This window comes from Typopeltis vanoorti, chromosome 17, assembly GCF_054136105.1.
Source record: "Typopeltis vanoorti isolate ZY-2024b chromosome 17, IOZ_Tvanoo_1.0, whole genome shotgun sequence".
NCBI lineage: Eukaryota > Metazoa > Arthropoda > Arachnida > Uropygi > Thelyphonidae > Typopeltis > Typopeltis vanoorti.
This window is the reverse complement of record NC_143565.1, coordinates 93,378,855-93,395,050: the sequence shown is the minus strand read 5'-3', so window position 1 is coordinate 93,395,050 and position 16,196 is coordinate 93,378,855. Positions and strand designations below refer to the sequence as shown.

At 34.9% G+C, this 16,196-nt stretch overlaps 1 protein-coding gene across 1 annotated transcript in view; it reads right to left on the bottom strand.

The window, feature by feature from the left end:
• Positions 1–15,734, bottom strand: part of LOC150097646 (IDLSRF-like peptide) — a 109,702-nt gene extending 93,968 nt beyond the window's left edge. Inside the window, exon 1 of the mRNA XM_090407423.1 lies at positions 15,611–15,734. Coding sequence (XP_090263549.1) covers positions 15,611–15,734 — 124 coding nt within the window. The remainder of the gene's footprint in view (positions 1–15,610) is intronic.
• Between the last annotated feature and the right edge of the window lie 462 nt (positions 15,735–16,196).

The following is a 16,196-nucleotide window of genomic DNA, read 5'->3' as shown; positions in this document are numbered from 1 at the left end:
GAATTGGAAATTTCTATTTGCAATAATTCTTGCATGCATAGAAGCGAATACAGGATGCGCAGAAGGGCTAAAAGTTGGCACGCAATTTTCATACTGAAACACTCTCGAATCAGACCATCCAATATCTTAAATAGAGGAGTTAATTGCTTTATATACATGAAATTAGATGTCTAGTTTTATTACTTGAAATTGAAATAAAAAGTTTAATTAAATTAAAATAAAATATAATTAAAAATAAAAACGAAACAATATAAAATTATTACACGATGAAAAATAAATATAAATAGACCATCCAGAAACAAACTAATAAATAAATAATGAGAAAAAAAATAAAGCCATTTTTATAGTGACAGACACCATTTTGATACCATCTGCAGATTACAGAATGATGTTCTGTGGCGCCCTCTACCTTTTAGGTTAAAATAGAACTGCAATTATGGTTTCCGACGATGGACGTTATCTTCATTGCGACACATTTCGATCTCATCTAAGTGCACGCTCCCTGGATTCATATTTTAAGATGTCGCGTACATCTGTTTGTGGCAAAAAAAAAAAAAGGTTCACTTACTTCAATGGATCTGACAAATATCGCGAGAGGTAATTGGAGTCCTGTTTATATACTCACTGACACGTATTTCATCATCCTTCCTCTGATGCGATCTTTTATGTCAGTAGTAATAAGAGTATCACACTGCACTCAGACTAAAACAAGTTCGTCTCCAGCAGGGCAAGTACTTATTCTAATTGGACTTCGGTTCTCCAGGCATTCTGATCTTTATCTTTTTTTCTTTCTCTCGTTCTTTTCTTGTTAGTGTGGAAACAATTAGGATCAGAATTTGATCTGTGATGAGCAAAAACACCGGATAACAAGCAAAAGAGAAGTTACTGTGAGAGAGAGAGAGAGACTTTGTGCTCGCAGGAGTATTCATCACATCAGCGTTGAGACCAAAATTAGTTTTAATAAAGAAAGGAACAAGGGATGCATACAACTTTGCTTTGAATTGCGACCGATTCAAAATATCTAGCACAAATAATATATGAGTGTTGCTAGGGCAACTCAACATGAATTAAAAAGGCATTTCTTCATGGATACCGCCATAGAAGAAGTAACAGAATGTTATACAGCAAGGTATATCATGTGTCCATGTATAATATAGTCTTAGTCTTCAGGATCATGTTCGAATCGCCACCAGTTCTAGTACGACCGCGAGACCTTCTTAAACTTCATTGTTAGAATGGCATTGGTGATAGGCAACTTTCTCAGAAAATTCTTCAAATTTACACATAGTCTTCAAACTATGTTATCATTTACTACAATCTTGTTTCATGTTTCCAGAATTCAACAACGATGACAATTCACTTTAAGACATATTGTGGCAGTAAATGAACGAAGATTTAAAAACATTAATCCTTAATGATGTCTGGCTTCGTTGGTATACGTAATTATCTGCAGGAACTCAACTATGAAAATCAGGTTTCTGCACTTCAATGAATAGTAGCCATGGACATCCACGCTTCGATATCTCATTTTACAGGTTCGGCTTCGAAGTGTAAATAACGTCTTAATAATCCATTCTATTCGCCAGTTGTAAAGCTTTTGTAGCAGTTGGTTTCGATCTTAGGTCGGAAAGACCTGGGTTCGAATCCAGTCAATGATGCGAGAAATGGTTATCAGGGCTTTTCAATCAAAGAGTGAGTTAGTCGGTCTCATACGAGGTGGGTATTTTTTTTTTTTTTCCCAGGAAACTCGAGTTTTCTGTCCCTCAAAATGAACATACATATTTACAGACATAGAACACTAGTGAACAACGAAGGAAAAAGGAAACCACCTATAATAATTTCCTACTAAAAGTAACATTACTATCCCAGAGCAACCATTGAGTTGAGGGACACACACAATCTCCAGTTAATCTAATATAACTGTTTTCGTGTATCTTCCCAGGTGTTCAGTATTTTCATATCTACTATCATTGACTCTTGTAGGTTAGCAACTCGTTTGGTGCAGCCAACAACAACAGATTACTGCTGACGTATGTCCTTGACGTAATCAAGGGTCTGAAACGTCATAAGTTTACCGCAAAGTAATAGATGTTATAAGTGATAGATGAATAATAAATGAAAAAAAACTAATAGATGCTATTACCACAAACTAATAGATACTTTGGAAATGTAAAGGATTTAAAAGAGTTGTTTGAAATGATATAACAGGGAAGGACAACTTTGTGCAGAAGCGTCTGTGACAAAAGTTGAAACCAATACATGACGTGGTTATGTGTATGGCCTTGGGAATGAGTTCTGCAGTTATTACTTCTTTCTTGCTCGCTTGGTCTTTGATGATATGCTAACATTAGTATTTATTTATCACATGAAAGCGCTAACAGAACTAAAACTATTTTCTAAAAATAGACACTCAAGAGATCGCGCTAATTATGTTTGAAAGATTCTCTCTCACAATATTCATCTTGGTGGAAGTTTTCATTTGTATATAACAAGTAAGAGCGAAGATTCGCCTGGTATAGTTACACTTTTTTATCTTTCAAACTCAACATTTCAAAACATCACAGATTTAGGCCTTTGCTTTATTATTTTTTTTTCTATAGACTAATAGACGATCGTTATTGGAGATCTTATAATCTATAATGTTTTAGGTTGTCTTTTAAAAAATTTTTTCTTCCGTTGAATTTCCATTCCATTTATTTTGAGACTTCGGAATTCAATAGGTAATGGAAGATATGCAAAAAAGGTTTGGTCATTCTTTGAAAAGAAGAAAAATAGATGGAGAGAAACAGATAGATAGATAGAGAGAGAGAGAGAAATTCTCTTTCGACCCTGAATGCTAATATGGAGATATAATTATGCATGAAGCGCTATCTTTTTTACTTTTACCTCAGGGAAAAACAGAGAGACAAAAATAAGTAAAAGCGATGCATGTCATTATTATGCTAGCTACGAGTACACTTTTTTTTAGTTTGGATCTTAACTATGAGACGAATCGGAAAGATCATTATATAGTGTCACGAACTACCCACTTCTGTTTTACTGTTAATAAAGTAAATAAAGTCAGGATGCTGGAAAGTCTGTACTCATCCTCATTTTAGATGCAAATTGTTGGAACACATGCAGGACTACAGAGACGCAAATGTGATCTATGCGATCACCTTAACTTGGAAGACTGCTTTTGTTAAAGGAGGGAGAATAATAATAAAACAAGAATGTATTGTGGCTCCATATATGGAAAAGAAGGTCAAAGTAAATGCTAAAAGGTCAAATTAATAAAAAGGGAAACGTAGTAGATAGACGTTCCTACCCCCAGTTAAGCCATAAGTTTCATATGGATTTAACAATGATTACAAGTCCAAAGTCCGTATATTGCAAGAATTTCAAGAATTATTATTGTTATTATTCAATTCATAATATTTCAAAATGTCGGGTAAATTGCTGGAAAAAAAACATTAAAATTCTGTTTATTTTAAAACATGAACATGATTTGTTTTTTTTTTCTTTTCTTTGATAACACAGGTTAAGAAAGAAAAGACTGAAGTTTACGACACAATATATGTCATAAACACCTAAAGGATATAGTTTTACATCAAGAATTAATTAATACTATATGCATTTTATTTTCATCACTTGTAGCTAAATGCTGCGGCGATCTTTAAAATACTCTGCATGCGAGGATTTATTCATATAATTGAAGCAAACTGATCCTTTTTAAAAATCTATATATATAATTAAATTGCGTTTAACTTGCATTAATTATACTGACATTTACTACTAAACTATATTCGTATAGCACAAAAATTAAACTACGTTTTTGATTTGACTTGTACGTTTGATCAAAATAAAATATTTTTTTTTAAATTTGATTTGACTTATTTTTATTATAACCCTTCTTTAACTCTGACAAAATATTTCATTATTTGTCCATTTTAAATCTTAGCAAAGTAAATACTCACAAGATAAAACGTGTTGTTCAACTTTACACAACTATCGTTTGGTTATGTAATCAAACAGCGAAAGCGCCCTCTCATGTTGAAGGCTGTGAAAAATGTGAGAAATTCAGTAAAAATCCAGTTGCTTTCTCGTGGCTATGAATAATACGACAAATTTAAAAATCTGATTTTGACCAATTCATACAGTGTTTTTTATGTAATAGGTTAATATTTTTCTGGTGGATTTTTTAAGAATACTGTCATCACATTCTGTCAAGTATAAAATGGAATTATTTAATCGAATATAATTCTTGGATGTACTTTCTCTTTATATATTAGTAACAAACGTTTTTTATATGAAGATTGTCTACACTGAGAACAACGTAATCGTAAATTAGATTGTTTCCGATCATTTCCATCGCTGGTCGAGAAATAAGTACTCATACAAACAAGTTGTTAGTGGACAGCCGCAGGTGCATGCAAATTATTCTATTGGAAGGCGTCAGTATGTCTCGGAAAAGAACATACTGGAAGTTCACCTTCAATTAAAACTAGACATCATCTGGGAGGTCTGCTAATTAAGAAGTGTACCACTAGAACGCAGAGAACCGTCCACTGATGAGGCAATAACAGCGACAAAGGGTAGTGACATGCACGAAGAATGGATAAACGAAGCCTGCGACAAGTGTTCCCAATCTATACGTTTTCTGGGAAAGCGATTCATGCTACGACACGCAATCTCATATCGTACTGAATTTTAAATATTGACTCACTCACTCCTTATCGCTTATACTATCTCTCACTTATTTTCATTTTCTTTAATACAAGTTAAAACAAGATTTCTTACTATGTGGTTATTAGAAGGTTCAAGAAAATATTGATTTTGCAGTCAAGCTTAGAATCTGAAAATAATACAGTTAATAAATGACGTATCCCCGTGATTTAGTTCAAACATGTTTGTGCCTGCCGAGCAACAATAAAAAAAATCTAAAGTCACATCTCCATTTATTGATAGGAGCAGCTTATTTCGGTTCCTATCCAAGTACTGAGTTAGTCAGTCTCAGGTTGTAGTAACTAGCTTTAGGCTACTAGTAAATGCCAGGGGTCAAAAATAACACAAAAAAATCCCTAAATGCAAACTGTTGAGAGAGAGAGAGAGAGAGAGAGAGAGAGAGAGAGAGAGAGAGAGAGCTTTGATCACAGTTGAGCGCTTTATATTTGTCCGAGGTGTCAATGTGTGGGCATTAGGAGGTGTCACGTAATATTATTATTATCACTATTCAATTCATCAGTTCATTCAGAGATCGATTTTTTATGCTTTGCAGAAACCAACAAAGAAGAAGAAACGAATTTTTTTGAAAGCTAAAAACTTCACCACATCCGTCTGAGAACAGTTAAAACACTGGTTAACTAGATAACTCAGTGGTTAAAAACAACTTTTAAATACCTAAAAACGTTTTTGATTGGAAACTCTGTCCCAACCATAAGACAAACATAATTCTTATTGTGGCTGTTGTTGTTACAAATTTCGACTAAAGCAATTAAAGAATTAGAGACACAAATGTATTATTAGTGCTTCAGGCCAGTATCACAGTTATGCAGGAAGGAAAACCTCAAAACAACTGTACAACTGACCAACTTACTGTGGCACTTGGCATCAGAGAACAGAGAGAGAACTCTATGGTAGTTGGCAATATGAAGAAAAATTTGGAGATTATTCCAAAGCTTCGCCTAGTTCCCAGCCCGTATTATGACTAAAACAATCACTGGGTAAGATAAAATCGAATCACAGGCTGCAAGGAAAAAGACTTTTAGTCACATTTATTCGAACACCTTGTTTCTCCACATACACACACATTGTTATTTCCCCTTTCGATCGATCAGTTGTTATAGCTACAAGTGGACACAACAACCGGGTATATGTGCGTACCTGTAGAAACACTATATCTACTAATAGTTAGTCAAATATCACAAGCATGCGTTAGTACACTGGGGGGAAGGGGGGTTGTAACAGGAAGAGGCGGGGTGCTAGAAAATGGCACACAGGAAAAGGCGTCCTTTGGATCGAAGATCTGGCAGACACGTCTGTACCAACTGACTCTTGGAAAGAGAAGGGGGAGGGGGGAAAGAGTTATGTGTGCCGCTGATGTACTTTGGTGGGTGGGTAGTAACCAGTACGAAGCTCATCCACTTGCACGCAAAGGAACAACACAATAACGACACCATGGTGCTCCAACTCTGTCCATATCAATACATTTAGTTTGGTCGCCATGGCATTAAAATACTCCAGCAAATTCACTCTTGAAACGTTTGTTTATCGTTTATAATGTCGTATTCTACAGATCTGTCACCATTGCACAGATTCATTTCGGTTTTGAAATATAAACAAATGAACCGCATTGCGCTATCACTTTTAGCACTTGGAAACATTGACGCCAGACATAATCATGGCCGATGTACAGTGATTCACAATGTATACGAGATTTGCGCATGTCATTTACAAAATCTAATTTAGAGACACGGTAAAGCCAACAGGTATGCTTGTATACAAGTGGTTAATGTGTAAATTAATATTACTAACATGATTTCATATGTATGCGACCGAGCTTTGAATTTAATTATAGCATTGCGTGTAGAGATTCAACAAGGTGTTGTGTTGTATTAAGAGTACTACTGACGAATTAACTTGTGAACAGAAAAACAGAGCCCTTGGGTTTGATCAAATTCTGGGTAGTTGGTTTCTTAGGAAACTTTTAAGTTGAACATAAAAAAAGAATCTAGAAATTTTTATTGCATTTGATGGTTTCTGATTTTAGTGTGGATGTAGCACTTGTAGACAATCACATTATGAATTCCTGGTGATGTGTTATAAAAAAAAGCCAGGCTACCTAGCGCGATGCACAGTAATATCTAAAACAGTCTATGTATTACAGTTTGAAGCAACAGATATCTAGTCTATACTTCAATGAAATAAATCCCGATGAATTAAAGAATAAATTATCATCTTTTAAATACGTCATGCATGTACCCCTTTAAAGATGAATAATAAAGTATAAAACATTCTAGTAAAATCATAAATTAATATTTGAAGAAATGCTCTAACGAACAGAATAAATTCTCTTTCGGGAAAGATAAAGCTAAAAGAGTACTGCAGTACTCTTTTAATACTCTTTTGCAGTAGCAGTACTCTTTTAGCCTTACCTTTCTGGAAATCGATACTCAGTCCATCTCCACGTTTCATCATGTAATATGTGCATGCTCGCTGACAGAAGGCGATGTTGCTAATCCCAAGTAATATTTATCTCTATGTACTCGTGTGTTCTACGGTCGATTGTGCTGACGTGTAGCATTAAAATCTGAGTTTATTCAAGGAAAAATGACTTACCTTGTAGTTTCCCCCTCTCCGACGTTGCAATATCTGCTTTTCTGTTGGAAAAAGCTTGGTTCGAATCCGGACTAGGATGTAAAATACTTTTATAAGGACTTTGACGTTACCCGAGTTTTTCCTCTCGTAAACTCGTTTTTTTTTTCATTCCAAAAAGCCTAGAGAAAGTGTCAGTTGACAATACATTGTCCCTATAGCTTAGTTGCTCCGGCTAACAGACCAAATCAAACTTACCTTAAGCCAAAGATCGACTCAAAAAAAAAAAAAAAAAAAAAAAAAGGTTACACTTTCTTTAATCGATGACTGATCTATAAGTCTTTCTTCGGAAGACGACTTAAGAAAAAGGACAACATTTGAAATTAAATAAAATATTTTAAAAATGCCTAACATATTAAAACGTTTCACGCACATGGATATAAATTACTTGAAACATTTTATATTTATAGTTTGTAAAATTACTTCTAAAAATGTTGATTTGTATCTGGGACTTGCAAAATCACAGTTTTCAAAGATGTTAACTGCAAAAGTTTTAACACTCCATATTTTGCTGTACCTTTACCCATACCATTACTATTATGTCTTTCCCCTTGTCCTCTTCTGTATTAAATGTTTAGAAGAGTACAGGGGAAAGACAAATACAAATGCATGATCGCTTTATATGATTTTCTTTGAAGACAGTACTTTTGCTTTTATGAAATAATTCAAAACATGAAACTGACGGAACTTGCTTTAAAACAAGTGTCTATTGAACATGCAAACATTCTACTATCTTTTGGAAGGATGATTCTTTCAATTTGTGAATATTTTATTGGGTAATAAGATTTTCGGATTATTTGGAAGCCATCACTTATTACACAAAAGTTTCATTAGCAAATTTGTGACCGAAAGACACTCCTTTACCAATTTTGATGGGTACAGAGTATGGTTATTTGTGACTTTAGCATGGTTATGTAATGTGAAGTTGCTTGAAAATAAAAAAAGAACCAAAAATTATGCTCTTCTATTATTCTAAGGAGTACAAACGTATTGCAGGCTACAGAATCTCAGTCTTTTATGGACAAAATTATGAACTGTACTACTGAGTACACTAAGTTGCAAAAATTATCTGGACACTTGTCGTAGCACAGAAAAGGCACGAGTTCATGATGACTGCAGGTTTGTACAATGCTGTACATTTTGAAATATTATATTATAGTTAGGATGACACTATCATCATTAGTGGTTCTAACAGGCACGAGACAGGCTAACTCATCCCGCTTGAAAAGTTATGTAATGGTTCTTTGTATCCTAGATGGGATCCGAACCCAGGTCTTTGCAATCAAAGGGCTTCGTCTGTACAGACTGGACTAAAGGCTCTCTAAATGACATCAACCATCCCAAATTCTAACACAGTCCCGCATTTCGATAAATAGTCCCCGTTTATAAGATTACGGCGTTTTTCATACAAATGTAATTCGCACGTTGAATCAAAATCATTTCAAAGACGAATAGTGTTCCCACCGACAGTTTTAATTAATTTTATATATATATATATATATATATATATATATATATATGGGAATAAATTTTTAACTTGGGTATATTGTATATTAGGATAACCAAGCAATTTTATATATGCTTGGTTATTTTAGCACCTAATCCCAAGTATGCAAACAATTAAGTTTGCGCCTGAAACAAAGTTCAAGTCTAAAGATGGTACAACACCAGGGCAACTCATTGTAAAGGTGGGTAAAGCTTTGATCTCTATTCTTAGTATTTTCCCATAATGTAAAGCACATCTCACTAGAAGATGTATACTGCAATGCATTATGGGTGGGGTCACTACCCAGACCGGTTTCAACCTTTTTTGAGGTCTCCTCAGTGAGTAGCTAGACCCTAAATACCAAGGTTTTAGTAATACAAAGCCTTATCAACTTTACCTATATAAGTTGCAACAAGGTGTATTAAGTTTTAATAAAAATCTCTGGAGGAGATATTGATGGGAATAAATTTTTAACTTGGGTATATTGTATATTAGGATAACCAAGCAATTTTATATATGCTTGGTTATTTTAGCACCTAATCATTACCACCCATAATGCATTGCAGTATACATCTTCTAGTGAGATGTGCTTTACATTATGGGAAAATACTAAGAATAGAGATCAAAGCTTTACCCACCTTTACAATGAGTTGCCCTGGTGTTGTACCATCTTTAGACTTGAACTTTGTTTCAGGCGCAAACTTAATTGTTTGCATACTTGGGATTAGGTGCTAAAATAACCAAGCATATATAAAATTGCTTGGTTATCCTAATATATATATATATATATATATATATATATATATATATATATATATATATTAGTTAGTAGAACAGTTAATCGACGATTGAATGTTGAAATATAAGAAAAAGAATTTCTTGCCAAGTGGCTCCACCAACTTAAATTCTTGGAATAACGAATGGCTCATTGAACAATTTGAATACAGTAAAATGCGTCTCGTATTTTGAACTATAGAGAAAGCAGTTCGATGAGCTGAAGCATTTCGAATGGGTTACATTAAATATTGCGATTCACTGGAAAAATGTAGAGAAGTTAATTTTTGCATGAAACTATTTCAACGAAAGAGTTGTCAGACAACGAATTTAATGGAAGAAATTTCATATTCAAAAAGATCAGTTGAAAATATTGAGGAACTGAGCGAGAACAAAATGGTAATTGACAAAATGGGTTGAATGTTTTATTTTTATTTATTTATTATGATTTTTTTTTCGTTGTCAGGAAAGCTTTATGTCTCGGATTGGTGTTGAGTAAAAATGCTCACCCTTTTACGAGGACAAGCATCTTTAATTCACCCTGTTTCAAGTTCTCTAGCAAACCCTCATTTCAGAACGCCAAGCAATAATTTCAATACTATTTTTTGTTTTAATTTTTACCTGTGAGTAAACTCGTTTTAAATTTATCTATTAGTAATCTCTACCAAACAAATAGGACTATCTTTAATACGGTAGAGTTTTTCTTCCACCAGAGGTCAGGCCATGCCAGTAGTGTTAAACAATTGACCAAATTAGCGACTTAAGCATAGGCTGACCATACGTACCATTTTGAACGGGACAGTACCGTTTTTTATCATATTTCCCCGCCGTCCCGTCGTTTTAATAAAAATGTCAATTTTTTTTCCCTTTTTTAATAAAAACTATAAATATAATTTATTATTGGTCACTCAAATTATTATTCATAACCTATAATCGTATATCAATATCATGGATACTAGTAATTTGTATAACCATGGAGTCAAATTGTTCGATACTAAATATCGAATCTGCAGTATTTATTGAGAGAAAATAATAAAAAAATACACGTCCAGAGAGATATTTTCTTTCCTCCATAAAACTGGCGAGGAGAAAGGGTCTTGGGTGACTTAGAAATCAGGCCGAGAAGATACACACTGAAATCTGCTTTTCAAGCGGCTATACCTGATAGCATAGCGGAAAAGGGCTCAGATTTCCCGAGACAGAAGATGGTGCCTATCTTTTTTTTTTTTTTTTTTTGCTAAAAACCAGCAATGCATTGAAGAGACATACAATCTCCAATGTAAATAAAATCTACAGAATCCGAGTACAAGAATTTAACCAAAGCTTCATTGGATAATCTCGCATCATCCCAGCAAACACAATTTCAGTGGGATCTACCAAATTCGCACTAGAGCCACCAAAACCCGATGCCGACATTCAGTGGAGAATGTGACAAAAAAAAAGTCCCTTCCCACTCCTACCATACTGCACAAATTCAACTGGGATTTTTCAGATAACTGCCTCTTGTGCTACCTTAGAATGCCCCGTTAATAGTAACTTTATCCGTTCGTCTAAGGAACTTGTAATCCACTTTTGAATTAAGACAACCTGTCGTTAGGGAAATGGCAGCCCAAATCTGTGGGTGCCTTAATTCAGAAGAGGAATATCTCAATCTTGTACACGCACAGTCAAAAAACCTTTCGATCTGCAACTATCTCTTCATCGCTGTGAAAGCAGTGATATACAGTTTCTGTCTCCTACACACAAGACCAGATAATTCAACTATTTTACTGAGAGAAGCAGATGACCACCTCCTTGCAGTCTTTAAACAAAAGGTAAGAAGTCGTATCCTACACGAGCATCATCATCATCACCACAGGCAGAACAACAGATTGTTTCCACCAAGAATGGAATCAACGAAATCAGCTCCTGGCTAAGCAGGGCAATCGCATTACAGTCCACTTTTCAACTTAGAAGTAATATCATTGTCCTTCACAAATAAGAGGGGCGTAATTTGCATGTAATGTATAATATCGTTTCAAATAATTGTTATTCTCATGCAACATTGCTATATTTCAGCAATCATTTCTGCCTGACCGCAGCGTAGATCAATACCGGTTAATCCTTACACTTACTATTTTATTTGATTTTTCTTCATTAACTAAGTTAATTAACTAGTGGCGCCGCCTGTTGTATCTTTTTTGTTGTCGAAAGCGGCAACCTTCATTAGTGTTGTGTCAACTGTTTATGGCATTTGTTTCGTTAGAAGCCGAGTTATAGTGCCAAGAGTGACAGTGTGTGTTTTGACGAACGGTGGGAAAATGAGTTTCAAACAGAGAGCTGCGATTGACTTTTGTGTTAAACTTGGTAAACGTTTTACCGAAACGCATCAAATGCTTCAAAAAGCATACGGGGATGGATGCTTATCCCATACTCAAGTTTAAGAATGGTTTAAGCGATTTCAATGTGGTCGTGAGACGCTTGAAAACGACGAAAAGCCGAGCTGTCCAAAAACTGGACTAAGCGAAGTTAACATCCAAAAAGTGCGCGATTTCATCAAAGAAATTCCGAAATCGTCCATGAGATTGATTGAAGATGAATTGGGGATTCCAAAAGCAACTCTGCACAACATTTTGACCGAGAGTTTGGGCCTTCGTAAATTGAATTCACGATTTTTCCCCACAAGTTGACCGACGACCAAAAAATGTATCGAATTGAACACTGTAAGGATCATTAAAATTGCTCGTAAGGACTCAGATTTCCTTGAAACGATCGTTACTGGTGACGAAACGTAGTGTTTTGAGTATGAGCCCGAAACAAAGCGCCAGAGTGCTGAGTGGAGACCACCAGAAGAGGGGCATCCGAATAAAAGTCGCTTGGAGAAGTCAAAAGTAAAGGCAATGCTGATTTGTTTCTACAATTCCAAGGGTATTATCCAAAAAGAATTCCTTCCGCCTGGCCAAACGGTCAATGGCGAGTTTTATCTCGAAGTTTTGAAACGATTGATGGCGAGAATTCGTCGTGTACGGCATGAATATCGTGACGACCGACTGCTCGTCAAAACACACTGTCACTCTTGGCACTATAACTCGGCTTCTAATGAAACAAATGTCATAAACAGTTAACAACACTAATGAAGGTTGCCGCTTTCGACAACAAAAAGATACAACAGGTGGCGCCATTAGTTTCTGCTATTTTCGAAAAGTTCGGTTTCTTTTTGGACAGAGGGTGTAATTGTATAAATATGCCAAAGTGTGCTGTAATTTGGAAGAAAATTTTTTTCTATCAAAATTTGGGGGCACATCTCTGGCTCTCTCGAGATTGAGAAATACTATCCTACAGCAACGGTTCTTAAATCTTAGCAGTTCAAGGACAATATTTTCATTCAGAAACTTTATTATTTAAATGATATTTTAAATAAAAAAAGTGTGCAGCACGTCGCGTGTAAACATCTTTCGAGGAGATGGATGAAACAGGAATCATTCGTTGGTCATACATAGAGGTGTGTGTGTGCGCGCGCACCGCGATTTCGGCCAGAGTACTTTCTCCCCCCCCCTCTCTTTGAGATAATTCATTAAACTCAAGGAACTATACACGCTTGTACAAATATTTACGCTTTGCCATTTGATTCTAACGGCTCTTCCCTAACCTTTTCGATAAACAAGCGGTGGCTTTTACCAATGGAGATAGCTTCCGGGAAAAAAAAAAAAAAACCCTAAGGTAGGAACTGATTTTGGTACACTGCTTTCTCTTAGGCAATCAGACGGACTCTGTCGATCTTTCTATCGCTTTGGACCACCGAATAAGCACCAGGCTGGCAAGATATTTGTAACCGATAGCGATGTGCAACATGCTGGTTAATGGAACTTGGCACTCAGTTACTTCACGCCAGAATAGATTCTTTAGTGTCACGGTATCTTTATTCGGAAAAGTCGTCAGTGAAGAATCTGTACCAAAGTAATGTTTGTTTACCAAAGTCGACTGCCAACATGCTATGATAAAGTCCTTCGTATAAAAGTGTAGGTTGCCTTGATTATTTTTATTTTTTAAAATACCTCGCACATTTCTATAAAGATAGATTTCAGAATGCTTAAAGAAACTTCGTATAAAAAAGTGGATAAAAATAAACACATTTTGATAAACATCGATGTTCTGTAAAACAACTTTGTTATTTTTATGCATTTTTTTTATATGTTTGGGTGACTATTTATATCTACTGACATTTTTACTTTGTGTGATGATGTTTTTGAAACAAGAACAGCAAATTAAATGCATAAATACGAGCAATGTATATAAAAAAATAAGTAAATTATATAGATTAATTTTTAATATTTTTTTTTTATTTTGGCATGTTGTACCATCATTTTTTATTTTATTGTAGATAGGAAGTTAGTAATGATGTAATTTTTTCATGTAGTACTGTCATATCCTGTACACCCCTTGAGGGTACATGGCAGGAATTTGATGATGATGATGAATTTTTAATAAAAACTTCATATAGAAAATATAAAAATATCTTAATAGATGTATTGAAAATGTAAATAAATTTACATATTGAATTTTGAACATCAAAGCTTCGTTTTCCTTTTCATCCAAAAATCTAGGCCAAAGTTTCTTCCATAACTTTATATTGCATTTTCGCAAGCTTCTTCCCGAGAGAATGAAGTCAAGAACAAAACAGCAAGGATGTTTACAAGCTTCAGTGGATCACCCATAGAAGCGATGACTTGTTTTTCAGAAACAAGGAGAAAGTTATCACGCAACCAATCAATAATTGAAATTTAATACATTTTATAAAGACTTCGTCATGGTTACTTTTAATTAAATTATTTAAATAAATTGTTGGTGTATTTATATACCTTAATATTATACAACTATAACAAAAGATAATGTTATAAATCAATAAAAAACAATTAATTGTTTTTTATTTAATAATATTTCTATGAAACATTTAAGAATATTTAAAATATTAACTACTTAATTAAAATTTAATCAAAATGTAGTTTTTCATGACATATCAAATATATTTTGAAAATAAATTTGCAAGTAAATAATAAAAACGAAAATCACAACATAATCTCGCACACAAAACTTTATCAATTTCAGTAGCGTAAAGAATATATATTAAAAATTCGTAAATAAGCAAGCATTTTATTTTTGTTGTTTTATAAAAGTGAAACTAACTATATATTCCCTTTTTTGTACTGGATTATAATAAATTTATTACTTTTGAATATTAGCGCTAATTTTAAGGAAAATTACCTTAAATGGAAAAAAAAGGAGTTCTATACCTTGTTCTATTTAGAAGATTGATATCTTAATATCACGATTTTCATCTTGTTAAACATGCAAATACCATACGATTCCAAATGTTGTACTGTTCGGTATCAATTTCGAAATTTTGGTTCTCTTATTTAATAAAAGAAATGAGCTTTAAATGCACTTCGAATTTACAATAAAAAACCTTATTGAAAGGAACGGATAATTAATATCTATGTGTAAACAATGCTTGCCTACTTTAATTCTCCAAAGTGAGATCGTGTCGATTTGTGAACACATAAAATTTCGAAAGCGACTGAGAGCCAACAAAAAATAGGAATTTCAGAAGTATGAGTTGCCTTAGTATTATAAAACAACTCATGCCTACTTAAAAGACACGAACTCTGCCCATGCCTGCGATTTCGATTCTCATCGGAGACCATATAGAAACAGACACCATATCAACAAGTTATATATAAGATAAGCCGAAATTTGAAACGTTTTTATGTCACTTTTTTGTCTCTTCATTGTTCTGAAACGTCCAACGATGTGCCTTCATGAGACAAAGATATAGATACAAAAAAGGAATTTATCGAGCTATGAAAAATATTACGGAAAGAGATAGATGGGAAGACCAGAGAGAAAGAACATAAATGCTTCTTTCGATTTCTTGCATTAAGGTGCGGTTATAGAATGTCACAGGACAATGGTTCTCCGCCCCCCCCCCCCTTGTGAAGATCGAAACAAGAAGGTACTCACCTTCTCTCTTGACATTGGCCGCATTTCTTTGTAACACGTGAGCGAAGTCGATCAAGTAGGCGCCTCGCGCTAGACCTACAAGAACCAAGACGATGACGTTGACGTGGGACGCCCTGTACATCATGGAGCGAACAGGTGTGCGTAATCCTCCTCACGGTCGGTCTTTTCTGGAGGGGAGATGTGTGCGGGAAGGCCAGCGGACTACCTTCGCGTTCGAAGTTCGGAGTATCGGCTGTTCGGAGACGTCGGGAGGTGAGGTTGTGTTATCGCAACCAGGCTTATGGGGACTGCTTCAGACACGCACAGTTCCTTAAATCTTCTGCCTTTCAAAGGGAACACCTGAAATATTGATGACACGCGCAAACGCAAAGACCACGTCATCTAACGCCAGCCAATGGAAAATCTTCTTGGGAAGACTATGGGGAATGCAAACGAACCACACACGTAGCAGCACAGTAGACTTCTCCGTTGTGTCATACTGTTCAGAAACACGTGCATCTATCGTCACCCTGTACCCTCTTTTTTCTTCAATTATTTTCCGTTTTATTCTCTTTATCTTTCTTTCTTACTTTGGATGTATTTCTAT